The following is a 20939-nucleotide window of genomic DNA, read 5'->3' as shown; positions in this document are numbered from 1 at the left end:
TTGTTATAGTTATTACTTCTCCCAACAAGTAACTGAGTTAGTAACTGAATTGCTCCACTATAAAAGTAACTAGTTACCAGGGAAAGTAACTATTGCGTTACTTTAATATATATATGTTTAAATACGTCTAAGAATTAGAATTTTTTTCTGAGCATAATGTACACTTCATGTGTACGTTCTTGCCTTTTACCTCAATGAGGTTAAAGTAGTGCCTATACTTCCACCTTGAAAACAGCAACTTTACCTCTGAATGCTCCAATTGCTGCAGTCTATCTCTGATCACTTGTGTGATACTGCTATGCGTGCGTTTGTGTGTAAACAACACCCGCCCAACTGAACACTGGCCTGCCGCTGACTGGCTTACCATGAAATCTAACCATACCTTAGCCAATCATCGTCACTTATGTGGCTACCCCACCCCCCATCTTACTAGCCACTGTTAGCATATTAGCACTTAATGAAGTCGCACTAAATGTGGCACTGCTTATGTGACTGTTGTCAATCCTAAGAAAAACAATCTTAATCTGACCACAAATGAAAACTGATAAAAATGTCTTCAGTCCCTTGCTCTGTCTCTGTGGCTGATTATCATATGTTATTCTTTTTTTATAGATTTGTGATGATCCAGGAGATACAGCTTGCTCAGAGCTGGGTTTGTAGCAGCAGCAGAGCTCCAAACTTCTTTGTTTAATCCATGCAAAGACCAAAGTGTAAAAACAAGAGTTACTTCTCTGGCTGACCCATACACCCTTAATGTACGGACGCACCAAACCAGCATCAAAGAAATACATGACAAAGAAGGCAGAATGTAACGTCATTTCAAGTGGCCTGTGTCTGGTCCAGAAAGTTGCACTTGAAACACTACAAAGACTACAGCCAGTTGTCACATCGGTTCTGTGTTTGTGTGAAAGGCAATAACTCTGCTGGGAAAATGGAAAAGCTGCAATTAGTTGGGAGTCTAGGAAGCGAGGAAGAGCTACAAACCTTTGCACAGAGCTGTCCTCTCCTGAATCATGCTGATCATCAGTTGATCTGCAGTTCATTCATTCTAGACAGAGGATCATGATGATGTAAATATAACTGTGCATTTGAGTGTAAAATCTGTCTCTGTGTCTTTTGAAATGCAGCATTTCTTCTTTACCTATGTTTTCTTAACCTATGTTCCAGTTCCCTGCTTCTCTGAGCTGAACAGCCAATCAGAGTGATCTCTCTCACCAACTCCTTCCACTGAATATTCAACATGCTGAACTGACTGAAAAGTTTGCAACAGGGGTCTGACTATGGCCAACAGTGCTGGACAAACCACTAGAACTAGGACCACAGATGGTTACTGACGGAACGACAGCGGAAAACAAGCAACAGACGGCTTGGTATGTCATTACCCTTACTGTGGGTGGCACCAACACTTGCTACAGTGGTTGCCTGTTTCCTTGCAACTGGGGTTTTATACATTTTATATCATTATAAAATAAGAGAGACAAAATAAGTAAACACACACAAAAAAATGTTAATTTACGCTGCAGTCATATTTATTTATGTATGTATTTGTATGGGATTAATATCATACCATAAGTGGAAATAGCTAGTAGTGATGTTCAATACCACCGATTTCCTTTCCGATCCGATACTGAGTAAAATTCAGGCTGGTATCGGCGATACTGATCCGACACCGATACTTTGTGCAAATACACCTAATGTGTCTGGTAAATCTAAAAAAAGTAGTGTATTTCAAATCATAGCTTCATAAAGAATACAAGAGCTGAAATAGCTACACACATGAATCCATTTACGCTATGCTATTGTGTCTGCAGACTGAGTGATTGACTAATTGAGCAGCATGCCGCTGTGCTTATGCACAAACCCAGGCGGAAGAAAAAGTAGTTCCCACCAACCGCGTATCATTTAGACAAGATCAACAGTTTAGTTACTTTCCACTGTGTTCCTGTTAATGATACAGATTACTTCAAATGACTGAAGTATCAAAAGTATCGATATTTTGATTTGAGAATCGATTTTTGAGCATAAAGATCTGGTATCGGAGGTATCGATATTTCAGTATCGATCTGCACATCACTAATAGCGAGGAAATGATTTGAAAGTGTGACTCAGTGACTTCACTTTAAAAAAAATAATAAAATAAAAATATTGTAAATATTCTCTTTAATCTTTAATAATTGAGTTTACCTTTGTCACAGCTGCAGCATCTTTCGTCGCCATTTGCCGCTGTGGAGAATAAATTTGTTTTGGTGGTTTGGAACCATGTAAATGATGATAACTGCTGGTGATGTGTATAATAAAGTTGTGAAAGCTTAAAACTTCAGTTTCAAACAGGAGGCTTTTTATTTTGAAACTTTGAAGGATGTACTGTATAGTGTACTGTAATGAGCTGGTTTGATAAACTCACATTGTTTGTGTTCAGTTCTGTTGTGTTCTATCAGTTGACATTGTTGCTACAGTTGGACAGTGTGTCTTCATGTTCCTGATGACAGTGAATGCACCACGTAAGAGACGGAAGATGCCTTAAGAACAGAAAGTTTTCAGAGCCACATACAAGAGACAAACCGAGGCTTATTGTGTTGGCATGGGCTTGGGCCGACAGTAGTCTGTGTTCAGGTTTTAATAAACGTGCAGAAAATCCTACATAGCTTCCTTTGTGTGAGAAGCTACAGTATATTTGCTCACATTAATCTATTTACTCTTCAGATGAGATTGACAAACAACTTGGCCAATGACTATCGAAATCTGCTCAACATTAAACTCGCTGTTGTTTCCTCAAAAGATTTCACACAGTGTGGTTTGAAACAACAACCTCTTCAGTTTTTATATTTTCCTGTTAAAGATGTGGAGCGTTCAAGACCTGTTCATCCTCTGCAGTAAGTTCACAACTTGATAATGGTCATTATACAGCAGGAAGTTAGAAATATCCTTTTCATGTCATCTTTCTTTTCACAGTTGTTCTCAGTTATGTGACCAGAGCAGCAGGAGTGATCCATGTGTTTGGATATGTGGGCAGAGATGTTAACGTTTCCTGCTCCTATGATCAGGGTTATGAGTCTTATGAGAAGTACCTGTGCAAGAACGACTGTGGCTACAGTGATGTTCTTATTACGACGTCAGAAACAAAGAAGAACAAATACTCCATCTATGATGACAAAAAGAAACAAACCTTCATAGTGACCATCTCTGATCTTCAGTCTATGGATGCTGGGAAATACTGGTGTGGGGTGGAGAGGTATGGAAAAGATATCTACACTGAAGTAAAGCTGGAATTAGAACAAGGTAAATAAAATTTAACAAGTGTGTCCGCAATTCAGTTATCCATCCAGTAAATATTGTTTCTTCTTGACAGACCGCTGCTGCAACAATGTGGATAAAATTCAAAGTCATGAAGGAGGTTCAGTGTCCATCATTTGTTCGTATGAGTTTGAGTACCAGAACAACCTGAAGTTCATCTGCAGAGGAAAGCAGCCCTCCACATGTCTGCAGCAGGCAGTCATCACCTCTGACAGCAAACAAAATGGACGCTTCACACTGACTGATGACAAGGAGTCAAGAAGATTCACAGTCAACATTACCAACCTGAACCAAGAGGATTCTGGGTCGTATCTTTGTGGTGTCCATAGAAACAGTGGACTGGATGTTTTCTCTGCTGTTGAGCTGGAGGTCAAAGGTTAGAGGTCTCAGTTATACCTCATATTATTGCAGTAAACTTATTTAATGTCTGGTAGAACAGCAAAGATGACTAAAGCTTTTCCACCTTCTCAAAATGTACTAAACAACTAAAGGAAAGTAGAATCATTAAACACGTGCACATGTATCTCTAATGTGGCCTGCACATAGACTAGACATAGTGATTCTTACATATTGGTGCTCTTTCTGACAGCGTGGTGCTGTGTTAAGACAAACGTCACGAGTGGCACTGTGGGAAGCACAGTCACTCTGCAGTGTCCATATCCATCACAACACCAGAATAACAGGAAGTTTCTCTGTAAGGGAGACTACTTCAACAGCTGCACGGACATGGTGACGAGTCAAAGCAGATTCACACTGCAACATGATGTTTCTTCCAACTCCTTCTCTGTGACGATCACAAACCTGGAAGCAGGTGATGCTGGGATGTACTGGTGTGGTTCAGACTCACAGTGGAGAGCTGGAAACTACACCAAGATTCAACTATCAGTGGGTGAGATCTATGACAATAAAATGAATGTCCTTGTTTGAACCCAGCTGAGTAAAGATGGGTTTCCTTGTAGACAGTGCTTCACACTAAGCGTACACAGTGTGCCAAAAAAAAAGTACTTGTTATAGAAGCTGGAGGAGCATGTGTCATTTTCAAAACCTCATTTAACCCCCAGCAGCCTTTCTATATCTGGCTAGATCAGTTGTTGCTTTCAGCATTTACCAATACTTATTGAATTAACTCAGCTTAACTGCTTAAATAAGATGCTACAGCAACACGAGGAACATTTCCAATAGTGTGCTAATTCAGTGTTCATAGGTTTAATAATCATCATAGTTTATAGAAGTTTATTATAGAATAAAATGATAACATCAATGTGATTATATTATCTCACAGTATGACACTCTATGGTATATTTCTCACTCAACTGTTTAAGCTCTAAACTCAATAAAACCATTAAAGCGGATTGATATGAATGATATGATATTGTAAATTTAATGTCAACATTGAAAATGCGATTTGTTCAGTTCCCTTAAGTACTCAGTGCTATATAGACTGGACACATGGCATATTAATTCAGGTTGTTTTCATTTGTCCATTCTCATACTGTATTTGCTGACTAAATCTTCTAATAATCTTCAAATACTTTCACAAATACATGCAAAGGTCACATCCCTTGACATTTATAATTGCTCTTGACACAAAAGCTGATGGTTGACTGACTTGATCTGAACTTGATGCCAACATTTGATGTCCACTGAGATGGTCAGCATTCAGAGATTTGAAGTGATTGTTCATAGAAAAATTACAGAAATGGTGGGAGATGCTGCAAGAAGAAAAGTTAAAAGATTACCAGTATTATATTACATTTGTTGTTAATACCAACATTATTTTTCTCTAACAGTCTTTCTGTGGACCACCACTGCAATCAAAACTAATTATCTGTGCCATTGCAATGCATTGCAATGGGTGCAAGTGCAATGCAATATATGTGATCAAGGTACGGCCATTTTCTGAGAAATTCAGTGTTGATTGTATTTGAAGCGCTCACTGGAATGGTTTTTTGGGTGTAAGCATCTGGAAGACTGTACTACCTTTCTCCATTAAGGTTGGATACTTCCAGGCCACTTACAATGCATGTTGACACAGCTGTTTTGGAACTCATTGTTAGCAAGTATATTTTTGATCTTTTTCCATTTAGGTTTAGCTTTCGCATTAGATCTTCGGAGCAAATGTAGATGTTGATCCATCGTCCAAAAACGCATAGGTTTGAATGACTTTATTGCCTTTTTTGTTTTTACCTGAACTGATAGGACTGACAGCATTCCACTGCTCCCGGGCCCTGTTTGGCTTCCAAAGGTTTCAGCTGATACCAGTGTGTTATTTACAGTTGACTCGGGTTCATTGCCACAGGTGTCCCTGGTGCTCACTGACTTGTCCACCTTTTTAACATGGATGTGTAAGGCTGTTGGATGACATTGTTTGCATTTTTCACAGGTTATGCGCTTATCACAATTTTTGCTCCAATGCTCAATGTTAAGACACCCAAAACAAGCTCTCTTTTCCTTTAAGAAGTTGATTTTTTCACAATGTTTGATTTTTGTGAACTTCGGACAGTCATTCACAGAGTGACATAGTGAACAGAATAAACAACTGATGTTGCTTTAATTGATTTTCTTTGTTTTTTGACATTGTTGTTTGTTAATAGCACAGACGTTTGTGGCAGTTCTCTCTCCTCACATTAGATTTCACTGCAGACACGTCCCTTTTGACATAAATCCCTCTTTCTGATGTTTGAATATCTCCAAAAACTGCATCAGACGAGACTTTGACCTGGTGTTCCACAAAGCGAACAACATCATCGAAACATGGTCTGCGATTTTGATTCTCACAGATGTCATATGCAATGAGTCTAAATCGTTCTCTTAATTTAAAAGGAAGTTTTAACAAAATGAGTTTGAGATTGGAAGACATGCCCAGTTCTCTCATGTCCTGCAGATCAGCCATGGTGTTGTTGCATCCACGGAGAAACAAGGCATAATCCTGAAGTGAAGAAACATTTTCCACTTTGACAACAGGCCAGTTGTGTACCTTGTCCATATAGGCTGCAGTGATCTTTGTTTCATCTCCAAAGTGTTCCTTTAGAAGAGCTTTAGCTGTTTCAAATCCTCTTTCTGCAGTCATATGTAGGCAATTTTGCACAAGGTCTCTTGGACGCCCTCTGGTGTAACTTTCCAGATAATATATGCAATCCCCTTTAGATGCACTTCTGTCCTCCACACAGTGCTTGAATGCATGCATGAAAAGACTGAATTTCAAAGGATCACCATCAAAAACTGGTATTTCTCTCAGTGGAAGTTGACTTGCTCTTTGTTGTATTAACAGTTCAGATATTTCATTTTGTTTTTGCGGAATCTGAAAAGTCAAATTATCATTAATTGCATGTTGTGCTGGTGTGCTGGTGCCATTAGGTTGTGCATCTGAAATTTCCCTCGTTACAGCAGGTAAGTGTTCAGGTTCCACAGGTATGATAGATGCTTGCCTTACACCAGGAAGTTCAGTTCTTTCCTCTGCCCTTTCAAAATAAGATTCCATTCCATCTTGTTCTGAAAATGCTCTCAACACTGCTAGTTCAGCAGCTGAAGCTTCGATCTCCATTTCTATTTGTATTTTCTCCAATTTTTTGCGTAACGACTCCACCTCCATTTCCATTGCATGTTTCTTTTCCATTGCTGATGCGCGCGGTAGAAGGGCGGATCTCTTGGCTTCAGCTTTCAGAGTCATAATAGATGATTTGGATGATTTGCTTGATCGTGAACTGCTGCGGCTGTTAGTTGAGGAATTTGTTCCAACATTTGATACACTATCCGTGGGTTTTATTTCTGCATCACCCGGATTATCAACATTTTCGACCACTTTGTCAGTAACACATGTTCGATATTTTGCAACACTCTGCGAAAATTCATTCACACTCAAAAGTTTTGCTTTGAACCAAACCTCATGATTTTCCTTTTCTCCCACAGGCAACAACTCAAGCAATTCGTTATGAACATCCTTTGCATTATTAATCAACAACTGATACACACTGAAAATGACACTGACATTGTCATTTTCATAACCAGATTCACCCATCAACTGTTGTATTGTAATCTTTAAGTTAGCAAGCAGCGCCTTTGCTGTATGCTTTACTGTTCGTTTTTTAACTCCATCAGTTTCATCAGTAGTCACACCCTCTTTTGTACCATCAAGTGCAGCTGTTTTACCCAACTCAACCTCATCACCCTTTTTCTCATCCATTTTACCATTGTTTTAAATCACACACAAAGCCCCAAAACATTTTCAAAAAAACAAAAATCACCGGCAGTTTTTCAACAAAAAGTCTATTTTGATTTGGAACACCAAAACTTTGGGATTGATCAGCTCAGTTTATCTTCTGTGTGCACACTTTTTGTTTTTAAAAATGTCCATGTATTGTTTATGGTGTTGACAAGGATGGAATTTTGATTTCAGAAGTGGGGGGAACACAAGTATTTTTAAGAAAACTCTAATCTTTCAGTTCTCTGTGTTTTCTAGTAGTTCTTCTAGTTTTCTGTTGTTACTTTTAAGTTTAATGTTCCATTCTTTGGTTTGACTGGTTGTAAAGCATGTAGCAAAACATTATCACCCAATTCTGTGTTTGACCTTGTTAGTCAACGTCACTCCAACTCAGTACCACCACTTATTTATGGAATATGGTAAACAGACCTCATTTACAAAGCACCACCCAGTGGTGGGCAGATCAAACTGGCACGCACATACGCACGTGGACACCGATTCAAACGTTAATGTAAATGAAACCTCTGATATTACAATCCTTCTAGCTGACGTGACCCAGGCAGAACAAACGCCCAGTTTACAGTAGCAGATTAACAAGGACTCCTGGCCGCAGACGAGCAAACCGGTGTGCAATCAAGGTGGAGTGACAGCGGGGACGACCAATCACACTAGAAACGGCAGAGCCAATCGAGAAGCTTGTGGGCGGGTCTAAACTAAGGGAAACAGGCTTCAGCTTGAGCGCCCGTTTTCCGCTTGGTCCTAGTGCTTGACGCGTCTCTGTTTACTGTATAGCGTAACATTGTTTTTGGACGGTAAAAAGTGCAGGGGACCTAAACGGCCTTTTGAAAAGGTGCAGGGGACATGTGCCCCTGTGCCTGCCCCCCCCCCAAATTACGTCCGTGGGTGTTGATACAATTTACCTCCGTGTGGCTTCTTGATGGAGTGAAACTTTGTTACCGCGTTGCTCCACCAGAGTCTCCACTCTCCGTTTGCTCCACGCAGTGGCGGTTCTACATTGAATTAGCCCCGGGCGAGACCACCTCCGAGCGCTAACAAACGTATACCAACAATTAACATTAGCCCTTCATCCATGTCATGGATACTGTAATCACACAGAGAGAACATAGCATACCTTTATCTTTTCTTTTTTTCCTAAATTGGTCACCTGATGGCTTTGACCTTTTTCTGTCCTTCTCTGCGTTTATTTGACACTCGACAATCAACAGATTTCCATGCCCCAACGCTGTCACTCACGACCAGAAGTCAAGATTAAACCAATTCACCTTGGTGACCACATAATCGCTTTCTATTACCTATTTTTATTTGGCCATTTCACACAATTCATAAATACAAAAACGTGCAGAACTCATAGGCCTGTATTTATAATATTATGAATGAAATGTGCGTTATATGGAAGAAAGTCAAGTTGTGATTGACATTAGCCCTTTTATACAGTGGACCCCCACCGTCCGTTCAATTTGGGAGAGGCCCAGAGGTGAACTGTCCCCCGCGCACCCCCCCCCCCCCCCCCCTTTCTCTTTTTCATACACAGCTTCTGTGCACGGCACCTTCTCAGCAAGCAGGGGCGACTGCAGCTGCAGGGGGCGACAATTTGCCAATTCCCCACACAGATATGACAGATAATAGAAAACCATGTAGCAGCGCAGATTTATTTGTTTATTTTATTTTTTTCCAAGTGCTCGCGTGCCGCTCTTGTGTCATGGAAAATGCCGCCCCGGGCGGCTGCCCGGTTCGCCCCTGCCTAAAACCGCTACTGCAAGTGGAACACAGCTCTAGCAAAAGCGTCTGCTCACTGCCATCACGTGACCCCCTCACACAGGGTTAACATCAGCACCCTGTCAGCCCCTGTGGTTCAGAGTTCTGTACTTTAATTACACACTCACATTCTACACAGTGAAGGCAAGAAGGACGATCCAAGTGAAAGCACAGCCAGGCATGTACAGTCCACTGCTTTATTTTAACCATCAATACAGACAGGCAGATTGGTAAATGATCAAAATGTCAAACTTAGAGAAGAAAACATTTATGCAGTATAAATACACAAGTAAGCAACATTTATGGACTCATTCATGCTTTTTAAATTCAATCTTTTATCTTCGCCAATGATGTAACAGTGAAGCCGTGTAACGTGGATGTCCAGGCTTTTCTGGAGAAAGCTCCAGCCCTGGTTGGACCCTTGAGTATCAAACTCTGTTTACTGGAAGTTAAACTGACTGGACAGGTGTGATCAGCTGATGGTCTTTTGAAGATCCCTGCGTATTTTGTTTCTTTCTCTGTTTGAAAATCTCCAGTCATGCTCTGGTTCAATGAAACAACACTTAATTATGGAACAAAATATTCCAATCTAACGTAAAAGTATCAATAAAACCTTATAAAAATGCATCCTGCATACATTAAGTAAAAGTACAGAAGTATTATAATAGACCTTCAAGTAACAATAGTGAAAATACTCAATCTAAATCCCTCATGACGATTTTATTACTATAAACTATGACAATGCTACATTGGACATTTGGCACATGTCCACACGGAGGCCCAATCAGACCATACGAAAACAATTGCTGTTACTGGATCTGTTACAAACATGTAGGGCAGTAAAAAGTATAAAGCATGGGAACCTGTAGTATTCATTACTACACATGTGTACTGAACTACACCACACAGATAAATGTGCCTTATTACTTTGAACTTCTCTTTCTGAATGTCTTTATTTGTATCAGTTAGTTTTTATATACAGAAGGTACATTTTGGGTATTTGGCTAAAGTGGTTACCCTCAATTTCAAACAAGGAATGTAGATTGCATCATCAACACTAAACACTACCAGGTATTAGCAAATGTGTATCTGAGTGAAAGCCATGAATATACAGTATACATAATAACTACATCTCAAAATTCACCTGTAATTAGACACATGGAAATTTTCATTACAGTAGATTTCTTCCGTTGCTGTGACGTTTTCATAGTCTGGTTGGTCGTCATCTGCGTCGCCGTAGTCATTACAGGCACCCTGCAGTTTGGAGGTCGTCTGCTTTGAGAACATTGCAGTTTCTTGATTGGCATAAATCTGAAACAGAAGCAACAACTTAAAGGAGAAGTTGTTATTCATATATTTCAAAATCCAGTGATAAGTAATTATTTAAAACTTTACATTTATTTGTTTGTACTACATTAGTAAAAGAGCCCTTTTTTGGGGTGATCCCACAACCTTTAGATTACTTATGCCCTTCTAACAATAAAATCATCAGGGAGTTGTTTTGTGACTTTCAACTTTTGCTTTCTTACCTCTGCTGCACCTTCTGCTGCGCCTTTTGGTACGCCTGCTGCCTTGGACTGTCCAATGATGCCCACTCCAGCTTCTGAGAAAACACATTGAAAAAAATGGTCACACATTTGTCTGTGTATAAATACAGCATTTCCGTGCACAGTGAAATATACCTTGCACTTTGTGACATTTATACTTATGAACTATGATCAGGACCACTATCAGTATGAGCAGTAGAGCAGGTACAAAGACAGCCACATAGAGTGCTCCATCTGAAAAACAAAAACCACAAACAGAGCAGGGTAAAATTATACACTTCCTGATAGCACTATTCATGCCCCCCACCCCACACACACATGCACACACACGTACCTTTAAGTAGTTTGCCAGCAGAGTACGTTGAATTAGTTTCGATTACAGTGGTGGTCGGCAGAAAGACTGTAATGCAAATAATGTTGGTATTAACAACATTATTTTTAGCTACGCTGGCTAAAATATAAAACCTCAGTTGTTGAGATAACAAACACTCCAGAAAAAGACGTAATATAAAACTGGTGATCTATTAACTTTTCTTCTTGCAGTATCTCCCACCACTTCACCATTTTGTTCTCTAATTTTTCTATGAACAAACACTTCAAACATCTGAATGCTGACCATCTCAGTGGAGATCACATGTTGGCATCAAGCTCAGATCACTAAGTCAACCATCAACTTTTATATCAAGAGTAATTATAAATGTCAAGGGATGTGACCTTTAATATAATCACATTGATGTTAATACTTTATTCTAGAATAAACTTCTATAAACTATGATGATTATTAAACCTATGAACACTGAATTAGTACACCATTGGAAATGTTCCTAGTGTTGCTGTAGCATCTTATTTAAGCAGTTAAGATGAGTTAATTCAATAAGTATTGGTAAATGCTGAAAGCAACAACTGATCTAGCGAGATATAGAAAGGCTGCTGGGGGTTAAATGAGGTTTTGAGAATGACACATGCTCCTCCAGCTTCTATAACAAGTACTTTTTTTGGCACACTGTGTACGCTTAGTGTGAAGCACTGTCTACAAGGAAACCCATCTTTACTCAGCTGGGTTCAAACAAGGACATTCATTTTATTGTCATAGATCTCACCCACTGACAGTTGAATCTTGGTGTAGTTTCCAGCTCTCCACTGTGAGTCTGAACCACACCAGTACATCCCAGCATCACCTGCTTCCAGGTTTGTGATCGTCACAGAGAAGGAGCTGGAAGAAACATCGTGCAGTGTGAACCTGCTTTGACTCGTCACCATGTCCGTGCACTTGTTGAGGTGGTCTCCCTTACAGAGGAACTTCCTGTTATTCTGGTGTTGTGGTGGATACGGACACTGCAGAGTGACTGTGCTTCCCGCAGTGCCATTCGTGGCGTTTGTCTTCACACAGCACCACACTGTCAGAAAGAGCAACAATATGTAAGAATCACAATGTAGTCTATGTGCAGGCCACATTAGAGATACATGTGCATGTGTTTAATGATTCTACTTTCCTTTAGTTGTTTAGTACATTTTGAGAAGGTGGAAAAGCTTTAGTCATCTTTGCTGTTCTACCAGACATTAAATAAGTTTACTGCAATAATATGAGGTATAACTGAGACCTCTAACCTTTGACCTCCAGCTCAACAGCAGAGAAAACATCCAGTCCACTGTTTCTATGGACACCACAAAGATACGACCCAGAATCCTCTTGGTTCAGGTTGGTAATGTTGACTGTGAATCTTCTTGACTCCTTGTCATCAGTCAGTGTGAAGCGTCCATTTTGTTTGCTGTCAGAGGTGATGACTGCCTGCTGCAGACATGTGGAGGGCTGCTTTCCTCTGCAGATGAACTTCAGGTTGTTCTGGTACTCAAACTCATACGGACAAACGATGGACACTGAACCTCTTTTATGACTTTGGATTTTATCCACATTGTCGCAGCAGCGGTCTGTCAAGAAGAAACAATATTTACTTGATGGATAACTGAATTGGAGACACACTTTTTAAATTTTATTTACCTTGTTCTAATTCCAGCTTTACTTCAGTGTAGATATCTTTGAAAAACCTTGTCACCCCACACTGGTATTTCCCAGCATCCATAGACTTAAGATCAGAGATGGTCACTGTGAAGGTTCGTTTCTTTTTGTCATCATAGATGGAGTATTTGTTCTTCTTTGTTTCTGGCGTCATAATAAGAACATCACTGTCGCCACAGTTGTTCTTGCACAGGTACTTCTCATGAGACTCATAACCCTGATCATAGGAGCAGGAAACGTCAACATCTCTGCCCACATATCCAAACACATGGATCACTCCTGCTGCTCTGGTCACATAACTGAGAACAACTGTGAAGAGAAAGATGAAATGAAAAGGATATTTCTAACTTCCTGCTGTATAATGACCATTAACAAGTTGTGAACTTACTGCAGAGGATGAACAGCAGGTCTTGAACGATCCACATCTTTAACAGGAAAATATAAAAATTGAAGAGGTTCTTGTTTCAAACCACACTGTGTGAAATCTTTTGAGGAAACAACAGTGAGTTTAATGTCGAGCTGAGTTGTGTCAGTGAATATTTACACCCAGCGAGAGACGCGTATTCGTTGAGTGCCAGTCATTGGCTGAGTCGTCTGTCAATCTCATCTGAAGCGTAAACACATTAATCGGTGCGTCTCACACAAAGGAAGCTACGGAGGATTTTCTGCACGTTTATTAAATCCTGAACAACTTGAATCTCTTACCTAAGGCTCGGAAAACTCTCAGCTCTTAAGGCATCTTCCGTCTATCGCGTGGTGCATTCACTGTCATCAGGAACAGGAAGACACACTGTCCAACTGCAGCAACAATGTCAACTAATTGGACACAACAGAACTGAACACAAACAACGTGAGTTTATCAAACCAGCCCATTACAGTACACTATACAGTACATCCTTCAAAGTTTCTAAATAAAACGCCTCCCGTTCGAAACTGAAGTTTTAGGCTTTCACAACTTTATTATATCACCAGCAGTTACATGGTTTCAAACCACGAAGATACAGCACAGCGACAAATTTTAAAACGGTGACGAAAGATGCTGCAGCTGTGTCAATTATTAAATAACATTTACTGTATATTTAAAGTCACTGAGTCACACTTTCAAATCATAAAAACAAGTAACTCTTGTTTTTACACTTTTGTCTTTGCATGGATTAAACTAAGCGGTTTGGAGCTCTGCTGCTGCTACAAACCCAGCTCTGAGGAAGCTGCATCTCCTGGATCATCACCACTCTATAAGAAAACAATAACATATGATAATCAGCCACAGAGACAGAGCAAGGCATTGAAGAAATTTGTATCAGTTTTCATGGTCAGATTAAGATTTCTTATTTTTTTTTCCTTAGGAATGACAACAGTCACATAAGTAGTGCTTCATCTAGTGTGGCTTCGTTCTGATTGTATCTGATCTATAGACACAAACATTAGGTGTGATGATAAAAGGCTGAATCTTGGCAGACAGTTAATCTCTAGACACTTCAGTCTTCTGTCACATCATCAATACAGTGACCAGGTGCAGTTAAAACTCATGCATCACACTGTCTCCACTGTGATGTTGTATGCTTCAGAACATGAGCCCTCTCTATGATTTTTTTTCTTCCCGTCAGTCTGACACAGCCTAAGGATGGCTTGATTCACTTGCACTGAGAGTCTCTTATGATCATGGCAACAGTTTCTTAACATAAATGTTACACTTGGAAATAACTTTTCATCTGCTTAACTGATGAGGAAGTAATGCAGAAGTATCCCACATCTGTCAGTGAAACAGCTTTTGAGGCAACTGTCCAATCCCTTTTTGAGCCCTTGAAAATAAGGCACTGTGTATAAATGATGGTTGTTGTTCCTGCACCTTTCCTTCACTTGGGATGTGAATACACTCAATCTAAAGTCTGCCCTGTGTCTCCATATTCATTATATAACTGTAACTTGAATATGTTTAGATAAGAACTGTTTCTAAACAAATAGTTAATATGTGATCAGTGCATTTATTCATATACATTCACCTACTGACTGTTGAATCTTGGTTTCCAACACTCCAGAGTGAGTCTGAACCACGGCAGCATGACCCAGCATCATCTGCTTTCAGGTCTGTGATTGTCACTGAGTAAAAACTGGAACAAGTCATCTTGCACTATGAATCTGCAACATGTCGGTGCAGTTGTGGCCTTGATTTCTCTTATGAGGAACTTTAAGGCAGGACTGCAGAATTGGGTGATAATTTTCTGTAGATGCATAAATATGAGCAACGTATTACATAGACATGACTACTGGATGCAATGATAGTGATTAAAGTATTTATTTTAAACAAGTACAGCCTTGCAGATTTAACTTGATTCCTCTGTGATGATGATCAGGTATCAAATATTAACTGTAATAATAAAAGTCATCAGCAGAGAGTGCAGTTTGACACGTTAACCACAAGTCAGTATGTGTTGTAGTGGTCCTGATCAGAAGCTCCACACAGATATAAAGAGAACTCCAAATCTATTCATCAGCAGTCGTTTTGTCATGAGGAACTTTTTACTTTTTACTTACACTGCTTGAAATGAGTGACCATCCTTAACATGTATATCACATGCGCATAATATCTATATGTTTCGCCTGTTATCTTTTTACTGTCAAAATCTCATGACTACAGATGAATGTATCCTCCAGACATATGTTGTTGAAAAATGATTAAAACACATCCATTAATAATGTTTCTAGACTAACATGGACACTGTGGTTTATACAGTCATCCCTCATACACCATCCTAATCACATGCAGTCATGTCAAATACCATGACAGAAAATAGTTCCTACAAATCTGACCTCTGTTCAGTTTGAATATTACAGTAATACATGGTTACCTGTTGATGTCTCTGTTTTCCCTAACTGAGTCAAAGGTTTGAACTGAGAGTGTTCGTATCATGTAGCATGTAAAGACAACAATACTAATGTAATGCTTCATGGACAAGTAAACTCTCTGTATCACAGTTATATTTATTTATTTACAGAAATGACAGCATTTGGTGGATACATTTACTCACATGAGGATTTCAGATGCATTAAACACCACTGGCAGCTGCTAACTGAGACGATGCAAACCCAGTTAGGACTGGTGTCTGACATATTAGCTACAGTACATATCTGTTGTTGTGATGAAGTTTTGGTAGGTACACTGTTGATCCTCCTCTGCGTTCATTTCATGGCTCACCGTGCTCTGAGGAACTGATGAGCCAGCGTCGAAGTATGCTGCCTCTTCACAAGAATCATAAATCTACAAAGAACATGAGACAGATACATAGATGAGACTGATGGTTAGTCGTTGTATACAGACTGATAGCTGGTTAATACTGTTTCATTATACAGTATCTGCCTCTCTGGCAGCAGACCCTAGATATCTAACCAAGACATGTACAGGTCAGACTGTCATTTAGCAACAATATGCATATTCTAACACCAATGTTTACTCACGTCATTGGGTCTCATCTCCACTCCTGCTTCAGCACTGTTCATTACAGTCATATTGAATTTACAGATTATGTTTTTAAAAGAAATAATAAGAACAGATGTTAGGATCAGCAGTGCAGCCACAACTGCAGGCAGAGTGTAAACCAAAAGTGTCATATCTGTAAAATCAATAAAACATACAGAATATAGTTAACAAATACACACTTCCTCTATCCTTCCTGTTCAGTTTTCATTAATAGAGACACACATGCACACACGCACACACACCTTTACTGTGTTTGGGAGTGTCATATGTTGAGTGTGATGTGACAGGTTCCTCAATGCTGGTTTCCTGTGGAGAGGCTGTCAGAGAAAAAATGCACTAAAGACTCTCTATAAAGTTAGCACTTCAAATTGAAAAAATGGTAATGTAACAAACTGTTTTAATTAATGAATATATTCTCCACTGTTAAACCTATGTGACATGATAAACATAATGAACCATTATTATGACCTCTGACCTTCAACCTTCAGCTCAACAGCAGAGAAAACATCCAGTCCACTGTTTCTATGGACACCACAAAGATACGACCCAGAATCCTCTTGGTTCAGGTTGGTAATGTTGACTGTGAATCTTCTTGACTCCTTGTCATTAGTCAGTGTGAAGCGTCCATTTTGTTTGCTGTCAGAGGTGATGACTGCCTGCTGCAGACATGTGGAGGGCTGCTTTCCTCTGCAGATGAACTTCAGGTTGTTCTGGTACTCAAACTCATACGGACAAATGATGGACACTGAACCTCTTTCATGACTTTGAATTTTATCCACATTGTTGCAGCAGTGGTCTGTCAAGAAGAAACAATATTTACTGGATGGATAACTGAATTGCGGACACACTTTTTAAATTTTATTTACCTTGTTCTAATTCCAGCTTTACTTCAGTGTAGATATCTTTTCCAGTCCTTGTCACCCCACACCAGTATTTCCCAGCATCCATAGACTGAAGATCAGAGATGGTCACTGTGAAGGTTTGTTTCTTTTTGTCATCATAGATGGAGTATTTGTTCTTCTTTGTTTCTGATGTCGTAATAAGAACATCACTGTTGCCACAGTTGTTCTTGCACAGGTACTTCTCATAAGACTCATAACCCTGATCATAGGAGCAGGAAACGTTAACATCTCTGCCCACATATCCAAACACATGGATCACTCCTGCTGCTCTGGTCACATAACTGAGAACAACTGTGAAGAGAAAGATGACATGAAAAGGATATTTCTAACTTCCTGCTGTATAATGACCATTACCAAGGTGTGATTCTCTGCCATCGGCTGCTTCTATTATAGTCAATACTAAAACAGATATATTTACTCATTTAATGTCAAGAACTTACTGCAGAGGATGAACAGCAGATCTTGAACGGTCCACATCTTCAACAGGAAAATATAAAAACTGAACGGGATGTTGTTTTAAACTACGCTGTGTGAAATATTTTGAGGAAATAACAGCGTGTTTACTATTCAACACATCTGATGGCTACATTTAGCCACCCACAACACGTGATGTGGGTGGTTCAATGGTGTGGTGGTTAGTACTGATGCTTCACAGCAAGAAGGTTCCGGGTTTGAATCTGTGCCATGCATGTTCTCCCTGTGTCTGCATGGGTTCTCTCCGGGTAAGTGAGTGTATGTGAGTGTGTATGGTTGTCTGATAGACTGATGACCCGTCCAGGATGTACCCCACCTCTCGCCCGATGATGATGGTGATGTTCAATAATGCAAATGATAAAATATGGAAATTCCTCGGTTCTGTATTTATGTCAACAGTATTGACGAGGGTTAAATGATGACCTCAATGATGAATCCATTTTTGAAAAGATGAGGAGGAAAATGCTTTAGGATTTAGTAAAAATAAATGCAATCTGTGAATGAGATTGCTTGTGAGGGTATGTTTTAGAGCCGGGCTATTCAATTGGCGGAATTTTGTACTGTCCCTTACAGTGTCGTGTAGTTATTACATTTGGAATCATTAAAGTGTCATTTGAAATCTCCTCCCACAAAAGAGTACCCTGAACAGTGTTGGACAAGTTACTTCAAAAATGTAATACATTATGTATTACTTGTTACTGTCATTTCAAAGTAATTCGTTACATTTGAAATGTAACATTAATAATATTGTAATATTACTGTCTCTGAATTGTAAGGCATTACACTACTACTGCATTACTTTTAAGTTACTTTCTCCAATATATATATATATACTTATTCTAAATGTATCTTATTATGCTCCTAGGCTTAAGGCTAACAACAGAAGAATGTAATAGGCGCAGTTTAAAAAATAAAGAAAAGAAATTGCATTTAAATGAGAAGATGAGGTAGGAACAATAAGTGCAAAACTAACTTAAGGTCAATAAACGTCCAAAAAGCAACCCCTAGCAAGCTAACCTCCTGACTACCAGGAAAAAAAATATTATCCAATCACATTTTTTTTTTAATTCCCCAATCTTTGTAAGGTAATTAGAATGCTGAAAGAAAAAAAAAAAATAATAATAATATTTTTTTTAAGATTTCATATAACTGATGGATGGACGAAATTTTCCTTAATGAGAAAGGCCCCACCCCTTTACATTTGTTATCATTGCAAAAGCTGTAAATGTCCTCTGTAGATAGGCAGTATTAGTCTTAAACCTTGGCTTTAACATCAACACATATGCACAAACCAAAAGCTTAATATAAACTGTGGACAAAGGTTGATTGACAACCTGCACTGCTTACCAGAGAGAGAGAAACGTCAGCTAGTAAACTCCTACTGAACAATAACAATAACAGTAAAAGTTAGGGCTGTTGCTAATGACTGTAATGTAATGTGTTGGTGCTGAGTGATAAAGTAAATAGATCGTTTGGTAACTTACAGGAGCCACGCCCCTCGGGTGGTCAGCCAAACCTAAGGTGTGTGCGCGCTGCGTGCGTGGAGGAGGGAGGGGTAAACGAGAGAGGTGGATACCACGGGGGGGGGGGGGGGGGGGGGGGGGTACTGCATTTCCTCGTTAAAATATTATTTTTAAACCACATACTTTCTTCGATTGTGCTATTTTTTTTGTCATCTTATCATAGACAAACGCTTTTAAAATAAAACAACCATTTTTTTAACTCTTATTTTCAGGGGTGCTGGGACAAAATTTAGGGTGCTTGAGCACCCCTAAAAACGGGCTACTGTCCGACGTCGAGCCTGCTTCAGCCGTACAGGAAGAAACGTTTACAATTTGCGCTGAATCAGAGCCCGTCTACGTCCTGCTAAGAGACGCTGTCTGACAAGGGCCAAAAACATCACCTCAGCCCCCTCACACCCCCAACATGGACTGTTCTCACTGCTGGCCTCTGGAAGGAGGTTTCGCAGCCTACAGAGCAGAACAGTCAGGTTCAAAAACAGTTTCATCCCATATGCCATAAGACTGCTCAACACACTATAAACAGTACCCCCTCCACCCACTCCCATTACCCTGTAATTAAGAACGTGCAATAATATTTATCTACATTTCAAGCTTCTTAGATATTTATATTTATATTTATTATATTCTGTATATACGTTCCTGGAAATTGTACATACCGTTTCTGTTGTACATACTGTTTCTGTTAAATATTCCTGCTGTACTAAGAGCCATTGTACCGAAATTTCTTTTTGATGAAAATCAAAATGACAAATAAAGTCTGTCTAAGTCTAAGTGAGCCTCGCCACTCTCTATTAAGTCCCATTGTAACGAACAGTTCAGAAGCCGGAAGTTCACTGAGAGTGGAACTTCTCCCCTTATTAGACATTCTCTGGCTGAATTTTTCTCCTCTGCTGATCTCGCGGTGTTTTTGGCGATAGTATAAAAACAAAACACCAATTAATTTCGGGTGAAAATGCATTGTAACGCGCGTTACTGACCTTTGTAAAATATTACCCATTTTGTGGCCAATAGTTTTCCAAAGGACATAGCCTGTTGTGTTCATAACAAAAATCGCTTATAGCGACCGGTTGTTGTCAGGATAATGAGATAATTAGCACCAAGTGGTACAGAGCTCTAGCAAAAGCATCTGCCCAGCTCACCGCCATCACGTGACCCCCTCACACAGGGTTAACATCAGCACCCTGTCAGCCCCTGTGGTTCAGAGTTCTGTACTTTAATTACACACTCACATTCTACACAATGAAGGCAAGAAGGATGATCCAAGTGAAAGCACAGCCAGGCATGTACAGTCCACTGCTTTATTTTAACTAACCCTGAACACAGACAGGCAGATTGGTAAATGATCAAAATGTCAAACTTAGAGAAGAAAACATTTATGCAGTATAAATACACAAGTATGCAACATTTATGGACTCATTCATGCTTGTTAAATTCAATCTTGTGTCTTTTTTAATGATGTAACAGTGAAGCCGTGTAACAGAGAGACTGTATGTTTAGTAGAAAGTTGAATGTCCAGGCTTTTCTGGAGAAAGCTCCAGCCCTGGTTGGACCCTTGAGTATCAAACTCTGTTTACTGGAAGTTAAACTGACTGGACAGGTGTGACCAGCTGACGGTCTTTTGAAGAAACCTGCATATTTTGTTTCTTTCTATCTTTGAAAATCTCCAGTCATGCTCTGGTTCAATGAAACAACACTTAATTATAGAACAAAATATTCCAATCCAACGT

General features: G+C 39.5%; 2 protein-coding genes across 2 annotated transcripts; one reads left to right on the top strand and one right to left on the bottom strand.

Moving 5' to 3' along the window:
- Nucleotides 1-2839: 2839 nt before the first annotated feature.
- On the top strand, nt 2840-4585 carry LOC311494828 (polymeric immunoglobulin receptor-like; the record flags this gene model as incomplete). Its single annotated transcript, XM_084554067.1, has 4 exons — nt 2840-2873; nt 2953-3232; nt 3294-3670; nt 3884-4585. 4 exons carry the CDS (start codon nt 2840-2842, stop codon nt 4219-4221), a joined length of 1029 nt encoding a protein of 342 aa, XP_084410193.1. The 3' UTR covers nt 4222-4585.
- Nucleotides 4586-11944: 7359 nt separating this feature from the next.
- On the bottom strand, nt 11945-20357 carry LOC311494819 (polymeric immunoglobulin receptor-like; the record flags this gene model as incomplete). Its single annotated transcript, XM_084554055.1, has 6 exons — nt 11945-12747; nt 12818-13178; nt 16032-16094; nt 16796-17109; nt 17180-17540; nt 20352-20357. 6 exons carry the CDS (start codon nt 20355-20357, stop codon nt 12422-12424), a joined length of 1431 nt encoding a protein of 476 aa, XP_084410181.1. The 3' UTR covers nt 11945-12421.
- Between the last annotated feature and the right edge of the window lie 582 nt (nt 20358-20939).

The sequence above is a fragment of the Chelon labrosus genome, assembly GCF_963514085.1.
Source record: "Chelon labrosus genome assembly, chromosome: 2".
NCBI lineage: Eukaryota > Metazoa > Chordata > Actinopteri > Mugiliformes > Mugilidae > Chelon > Chelon labrosus.
The sequence above is the reverse complement of the archived record's forward strand: the minus strand, read 5'-3'. Positions and strand labels throughout refer to the sequence as shown.